The 7,982-nt window shown below is 57.5% G+C and overlaps 1 protein-coding gene across 1 annotated transcript; it reads left to right on the top strand.

Moving 5' to 3' along the window:
* The first annotated feature begins 5,113 nt into the window (after positions 1-5,113).
* LOC123670050 lies at positions 5,114-7,096 on the top strand. Its single transcript, XM_045603560.1, has one exon. It carries the CDS (start codon positions 5,114-5,116, stop codon positions 7,094-7,096), a length of 1,983 nt encoding a protein of 660 aa, XP_045459516.1.
* Positions 7,097-7,982: the final 886 nt, after the last annotated feature.

The raw sequence follows: 7,982 nt of genomic DNA, 5'->3' as shown, positions 1-7,982 counted from the left end.
CTTATCCAGCTTTGCTCTTCGGCAGTTTCTGCAGGAGGGCGGGACGGCCTGCGCCCAGTCCGAGCACTCCGTCTTCAGGTGCGGGCCGCCGCAGTGGCTGCACACGTCGACCGACTCCACACAAAACTTCCTGCTGTGCCCGTAGCCCAGGCATCGGGAGCACTGCACCAACGGGGACTGGTCCTCAGCTCTCACCCTCTGGAGATCGATATGGACATACCCTTTATGTGTAATCCTATCCCAGAGGGCGGGCGAGGTCTCCAGAACCACGTGGGCCGCGTGCGGATTCCGAGCCCGTCGCCTGTAGCGGACCCTAGCCCTACCGGTCTCCTGGTCGAGGCCGCAAAACAGTTCCGGATTCTGGTTCCTCAGGGCCTTCAATACGTCCTCGTCAGCGTTAACTGACGAGACGCCCCTCAGAACCAGAAGCGGGTCCCTGTTACTTACCTCCTCGACCAGGAGACCCTTACCTTTCTCTTCCACTCTCATTCGCGCTTTATTCCTTTCTTCTTTCGTGCTGAAGGCCATCACTATTTTTCTATCCTTGGCCTTCCGCACTTTCTCGACCTTAACCCACCCCTCTTTGGCCTCCATTGTCTCCCTTAGCTGGGTAAGGACTTCCTCACCCGTCAATTGCTCGTTCGCTGACGAGATCACCAGCGAGTGTGAGGCAACCGGTCTCCTCGGCGGAGATCCGGCCGCCGCAACACTCGCGTAGGTTCTCTGTTCGACCACCGCTTCCTCCTGTTTGGTCAGTCTGTCCTGTATGTCTTGGAGACGTTTTCCGTTCTCAATCAGGAGGCGGGTATGTTCGTCCAGTTTCAGGCTCAGCGTGGAGTCGAGTGCCACTTTTGGCATGGTTTCGGCAGCCGATGCCGTCGGCGAAGGCCCGCGCAGCGAGTGCTGCGAGTGCTCCCTGCTGGGGTTGAGTACCCTCACCTTCATCGCGTTTATCACTTCAAGCTCGGCCTCACTCGCCTCAAGCATCTTATATAGTCCATCTACGGCTTCGCAGATCATCTCCTTGTATTCACGTTTCAGGTTTTTGGAGCCTGTTGTCGCCATCGTACACTTGCGGACCAACTCATCGGCTGCCTCGATCCTCGTTGACTTTTTAGTTTCTTCAACGGATCGCTGAGACAATCGGTGGGGACCGCACAGTACACCCATTTGCGGCGACTCCGGAGTCCCCATCGCCTCAGCTTTGTCCTTGGTGTATATAGGAGTAGGCCCTTTGATAGGGCCAGTCCGTAGCGGGAGCCTCGGGGCTGCTCCGTCCGTCGACCTCCTAGTTACCTTCACCGGTTTCGTAGACTGAGCCGTTCTGGCCTTACTTTGGGGGGGTGAGCGCAGACCAAACATATCGGAGGCGCGTCACAATACGTAAAATAAAAAGAATAAAAATAAATTATTATAAAATCTATATTCTATATATATACAAATGGTCAATATAGGGCAAAACAAATATTTTTGTTTAAAGTTAAAAATGTTTACGGGAACGGCTCGTAAAAAGTCGCTCCCCGATCAAGGAGGCAGGCAAATATGCCCCGGTTCCTATATAACTTAATACTAAACTTAAATTATGAAAATGTAGAGAAAACTCCACCTTTTCGTCAAGGACTCTACGTAGAGTCAACACCCACAGTCAGCGTTATAGCTCTTCCTGAGAGCCCGTCAACGGTGAAAACCGCGTCGCTCTACGACCAGCGGTTCCCGAGATATCTTATCTTCTAGTTTTGTTCTTAAACGGCACCGAAGTCCCGAACTGCTTCTTTAAAAAACAGAAATTCGATATTTCGGGAACCGCCGGTCGCAGAAACCCGTGCGACGGCTCTCCGCACTGGTCCCGAGCTGCTCCGTCCACTCCCGGTCCAAAAAATGGGATCGGGGGGTTGACTCTACGTAGAGCCGCTTTGTGCTTTCAGGCACAGGTCTGCATACAGCAATAACAATGTCGAAAGTCCCAATTCGATATGATTAAAAATGAGTTATTGCCGTTTAAAATATTTACAAATGGCGACAAAGATGGCCGCCACGAAGTCTGATGTTGCCCAATTCGGCCCCAGTTAATCTAAATACCCCGTGTTTGGGTTCGTTAGATCGGGCTTTTTATTTCCTACTTAACTATGATACAGTGCAAATTTTAAAACTAACCCCCGATTTTTGGGGGTGGAAAAACTTACTATTTTAGACTAAAATTAAGATTAAAAGTACAAAGAATGATAGGAAAATTATTCAAAAAATCTGGGGTACTATTTACACTTAAAACTAATTTTTAAGATCACTTTTGGAGATACTGGACCGCGGGGAGCACCCCCCCGTGCTCACCCTTAATTTGAAAATTTTATATCTCCGAAAATAGGCCACCGAAAATTTTGAAATTTAAAATGTATATAAAACTAATTAAAACGAATCGAATTTAATAAATTTTGGGGGGGGGGGGAGGTCGTCGCTTTCCTTTTTGAAAATTTTTTAATTGAAAAGTGACGTAATTTTTAAAATTCAATATCTCCACAAGTACTTAACTTATCGAGACGCTGTAAACGCCTGGGTGTCCGCCTCGCCATGCCGCGTCGAACGAAGTGCCGCAGGACCACCTCGCACCCCGGGAACTGGGGGCACGTGTCCACGCGGTACTTGTTTTTTTTTTTTTTTTTTGGAGATTTCTCCGCGCGCAAGCGCCGGAAAAATCCACAAGTTACGTCAAAAGTTAGGTCTCAATGAGACCTTTCCAGGGATATATTAAAAAGTATATGTTGTCGATCTTAAAACCGCAGCGTTCACCCGACAACTTTATCACTGCAAGTGATTTGCGGTTTTTTTTTTTTTTTTTTTTGCACGTTTTTGAAATTTTTCACTGTTTTTTGACTTTTAAAAATAATTCCGAAAATGTTTCACAAACACAAGTTGCACCAGGAGATAGGGCGCACGAAGGCGCAAATTTTGACGTATTGTACGTAACTGTACGGTTGAAAAAAACCCACTTTTTCCGATTTTTAAAACTTAAAAATTGCAGGAGTGACTTAGAAAACACGTGTTCGCGACCGTTTCGAGTGGCGGGCGGGGCGTCTCTGGGGTTAGGTTAGGTTAGGTTAGGTTAGGTTAGGTTAGGTTAGGTTAGGTCCCCAGGCCTTTGGAGCCCAGGCCCCAGACTTAGGTCTGGGACCTGGGCTCCAAGGGGAGGAGTTGCTGGACTTCTACTGGGCGCGTCCCCCGGGTGGCGGATAGGGGAAGCCGCCTGCGGTTTCAAGACTGCGGGCGGTAGGGGTCTTCGGACCCCCGCGGACCAAAACCAGACGAGGCGCTACCGGGACCAGAGCGGCACTCGGGTGCCGTTCTGGTCCTGTGAGCGCGGGTGTGTTGGCGCGGAGGCGCGGAGGTGTGCTTGGCGCTGAGATGGCGCGGAGACGTGGGGGCGGGTTTTTCCTTCCCCCACACGGTGGACGGGGCGGGCGGGTTAGCCGTGGGCTCGCCCGCCCTGTAGCGCTAAGGCGCGGTGTGCGGTGTGCTGGCTGGGTTGTACTGGCTCCCTGGAGCTTTGCTCGGTTGCTGGTGCAATCCGGCAGACCGGATGCGTGAGGGCCGGGCTGTGCTGGCTCCCTGGAGCCTTGGCTCGGTTGTCGGTGCAGTTCGGCGGACCCGTGGGGTAGTTGCCGGGTCGCGCTGGGCTCCCTGGAGCTTGCTCGGTTGTTCGGTGCGATCCGGCGTTGGAGGTGAGGCTTTCGCCTAGCCGGGAGGGGCAGGACGGGTGGGTCCGGGGGGCCTGGCTCGCCCGTCCTGTAGCGCAGGGGCGCGGTGTGCTGGCCGGGTTGTGCTGGCTCCCTGGAGCTTTGCTCGGTTGCTGGTGCAATCCGGCAGACCGGATGCGTGAGGGCCGGGCTGTGCTGGCTCCCTGGAGCTTTTAGCTCGGTTATCAGTGCAGTCCGGCGGACCCGTGGGGTAGTTGCGGGGTCGCGCTGGGCTCCCTGGAGCTTGCTCGGTTGCTCGGTGCGATCCGGCGTTGGAGGACGGGCGGTCCTGGCCCCCAACGCTATTTTCCGGCGTTGGAGGTCAGGCCTGCCTGGCTTGGAGAGGGGACGCTCCTGGACATGTGTCCCCATTCTGCAGACGGTAGACTGGTCTGGTTGAGCGTCCCCTGCGTGGGGGTGGCCGGCCGGAGGGACAGTAAGACCTTCGGCCGGCTTGAGACCGCACGCGCGAGACGTGGGAGCGCTCTCGGTGCCTGGGAGCGCTCTACAATCGGAGGCGGCCTGTCCTGCACCCGCAGGCTGGCCCACCGTCCGGGGCGTCATGGCGAATACTTTTAAGTGGTCCCGTGGCGCCCCACCAGGACGACGAGGGCACCGCTGGTTTTTACTGAGTAGTCCGGCATTGCACTTTCCGCCGGGAGTCTCAGACTTCCGTCGCCTTCGGGTGGCGGGGGTGCGTAAATGCATTTTCCAGCGTAATAAAAAAAAAAAAAAAAAAAAAAAAAAAAAAAAGGTTAGGTTAGGTTAGGTTAGGTTAGGTTAGGTTAGGTTAGGTTAGGTTAGGTTAGGTTAGGTTAGGTTGGGGTGCTTGTCGGTGACCTCCTCGTGGTGCACCCTGGGCAACGGGACGGGCAGCAGTATCACAATCGCGGCACTGCTGCCCGTCGCGGCTGACGACCGACGCGTGTGGGGATGCATTCCGGCGCTCTAAATTAGAGTTGTCCCGTGAGCGCATCAGGTGGCACAGCGCTCGCGCACTGTGTCACCACGGGGGGGTGGATGGGTTCGGCGTGCGCTTACCCCGCCGTCGGACAGAGTGGGCAGGAGTCCTGTTCGCTCACCGTCCTATTATCGTAATCCCGTTTGTGGTGTCGTGGTCATGTCTCGCGGCTACGAACGGGACCGAGGGTCTTGCCTTAACCGGCCGGACCGCGAGGAAGAAAACCTCTATAAAAAATTACCCCGAATCCCAAGCGGCGACGCAGCGCGAGGGGATGCATGGCTGATGGGTAGTTCAGTCTCTACTGCGATCCCCTGCTCTGCAGCCCCGCCGAGGCCAGAGTGGGGTTACGCGAGGCTTGCCCAGGTACAGGGGGTGTTACCTCGGGCTGACCACCTTTTCCCCCTTACTCGTGGGAACAGTTATGGAACTTAATAAAAATAAAAAAACTTCTTTTGACGTTAGTGGAGGAGATGACGAGAGGCCCGAGAAGGGCGGAGTAGAGGAGAGGCCCGAGACGGGCGTCGTTACGGTAGTCGACGAAGGCTCTGACGCGGACATGCGGTCCAGGTCGTCTCACGACTCGGACTCGTCACGCAAAGGCCGCCTTTGGAAGCGCAAGCGTCGTAGTGACAATGACTGCGCATCGGATGAAAGTGACTGTGTGTCGGGCAAGGTGCACACAGCGCGAAGAGGTCGTGGTAGACCGCCCACGACCGGGAAGTACGTCGGTCTCGCCAAAGCCAAGGCCGAATACATCAAGCAGTGTGAGCGAGAGCTCGAGCTCGAAGCGGAGAGCGAGGCGGTCGAAATCACGCGCCAAGTAAGGGCGACGCGATCCGCGACGAGCTTAGGAGGAGCGTGCCCGGCTGAAGGGTGCTCGACACTGGACCTGCACAGGAGGGCCCAGGAGTGTGTCGAGGCCATAATCAAGCTCACCAAGGGGTCGAAAAATCTGAAGGGTACCTTTAAAAAGGCCTATAACGAGACGGCTGAGGCCCTTAGCGAAGTACTAGGAACCCTTTATACCCGGACGACGACCGATGAGATCCGTCTGCTGCAGGAGGGGAATGATCGGCTTCAAGCCGAAAACGCCCAGCTGCGCTCGGAGATTGCGGAGCTGAGGCAGGGCGTGGCCGACCTGAGGCGCGACTTGTGCGCGACGCCTGCACCAGTCCCCTCTTGCTCCAGGAAAGAGATCGACGACGACTCATTCGTTTCTAAAATTATGGACGGGGTCGGGAAAATGCTCGACGCCCGATTCCGAAACTTGGAAGCGTCCGGCAGGCTCCTGCCCGAAGCGCGGGTGCGAGCAGTCGAGGCACCGGCTTCTCAGCCGACGGAGACCAGTGTTACTACGCTGGCCCCGCCGGCGAACCCGGCTCCGAGACCTGCCAAGGCAGGCCAAAAAAAGAAGAAAAAGAAGAAGAAGGCGGGTGCGGCTACCCAAGTCGCTGCGCCCAACGAGCCTCGCCCCCTACCACCTGCTCCGGCCGCTCTGACGGAGGGGTGGAATGTGGTGGCGAGGAAAGGAAGAAAGGCGGGGCCGCCCAAAAACCAGCCCCAGCCCCAGAACAAAGGTGAGCCGGCTAAGAAGCCAAAAACGCCGAAGCTGCGATTGCCGCGATCGGCGGCGGTGCAGCTGACGCTGTTGCCGGGCAGCACGAGGACCTACGCGGAGGTCCTCGGTGCCATAAAGGCTGACGGCCTTATAGCGAGCATGGGCGTCGAGACTCGCTATAGGGTCTCTCAGACCGGCGCGCGAAGGCTCGAGCTGCCCGGCACCGGCAATAAGGAGAAGGCCGAGGAGCTAGCCCGGCGCATCAAGGCGGTCGTCGGCGAGGACGTGGCGGTCACCCGCCCGGAGAAGTGCGCCGACCTGCGGGTGGCCGGGTTAGACGACTCGGTCACTCCCCAGGAGCTGGCCGGCGTGATCGCCAAGGCGGGAGGATGCGCCGAGGAATCGATAAAAGTGGGCGAAGTACGGCAAAACTTCGCCGGCATCGGGACAGCGTGGGTTCGCTTGCCAGTAGAGGCGGCGAAGAAAGTGGTCGACGGGCGCCGCCTACTCGTCGGGTTCGTGTCGGCGAGTGTGACTCTTCTCAAGACGAGACCGCAACAATGCTATCGCTGCCACGAGGTTGGGCACGTGGCAGCGAAGTGCGACAAGGGAGTGGACCGCAGCGGCCAGTGCTACCGCTGCGGCAAGGAGGGGCACATTCGCCGGCAATGTACTGCCGAAGCTTGCTGTCCCATATGCCAGGCGGAGAAAAAAGCGGCTGGGCACAGCCTAGTCGCGTGCCCTCGCAATAAAGCGGGAAGGAGGAAGAAGGCAGCGACCAAAAATAAAACCCGCGCGCCGCCTGCCAACAGAGCTGGGGAGGTGACAATGGACACCCAATTGTAGTAATGGCGCTTAAGGTGCTCCAAGCCAACCTGAACCACTGTGCCAGGGCTCAGGATCTCTTCGTCCAGAGCCTGGTACAGTGGTCCGTGCGGGCGGCGGTGGTGGCCGAGCCGTACTCGGTCCCGCCGAGGGATAGTTGGATCGGCGATCGCGACGGGGTGGTGGCCATCGTGACCCAGGTCGCCGCGGGCGCCCCGCCCCTTACGAACATTGTGAGGGGCTCGGGTTGCGTTGCGGCACTGCTGGGGGAGGTGGCCATCGTCGGGGCGTATTTTTCCCCGAACAAGTCGGTCGCTGAGTTCGAAGCGTTTCTCGACGGGACCGAGTCGATTCTGCGTAGATTTTATCCGGCGGAGGTGCTCGTGCTCGGTGACTTCAACGCAAAGTCACGTCTGTGGGGGTGTCCTGCCACAGATGCGCGGGGGGCGATTCTGGAGGAGTGGCTCGTTGCCACCGGCCTGACCGTCCTCAATCGCGGGACGGCCAACACGTGCGTGCGCAGGTCGGGCGGCTCGATCGTGGACGTGTCGTTTGCGAGCCCCGGCCTCGCGCGCCGCGTTCGGGACTGGCGAGTGCTGGACGACGTGGAGACTCTCTCGGATCATCGCTATATCCGCTTCGAGATCTCCGCTCGTCCGGCGGTGCCGCCAAGCTCCAGCCGCGCCTCGGCGGAGGAGGGTCCTCGGTGGCAGCTGAAGCGTCTCGACCGGGAGCGACTCGACGAAGCGTCGATAGTGGCGTCGTGTCAGCCGCGCGTCGACGGTCCACCGGACAGGGTGGCAGACTGGCTGGTGGCCAGAATGAACGACGCGTGCGACGCGGCCATGCCGCGGTCGAGGGGTCGCCCCGGGCGGGCTCAGGTGTACTGGTGGTCGGAGGCGATAGC

Source organism: Melitaea cinxia, chromosome 4 (assembly GCF_905220565.1).
Source record: "Melitaea cinxia chromosome 4, ilMelCinx1.1, whole genome shotgun sequence".
Lineage (NCBI taxonomy): Eukaryota > Metazoa > Arthropoda > Insecta > Lepidoptera > Nymphalidae > Melitaea > Melitaea cinxia.
This window is presented reverse-complemented; position numbering and strand designations above follow the sequence as displayed.

What these genes read in the sequence shown, in the direction of transcription:
- LOC123670050 (XM_045603560.1), top strand. Translation starts at nt 5,114, where the DNA reads ATGGAACTTAATAAAAATAAAAAAACTTCTTTTGACGTTAGTGGAGGA.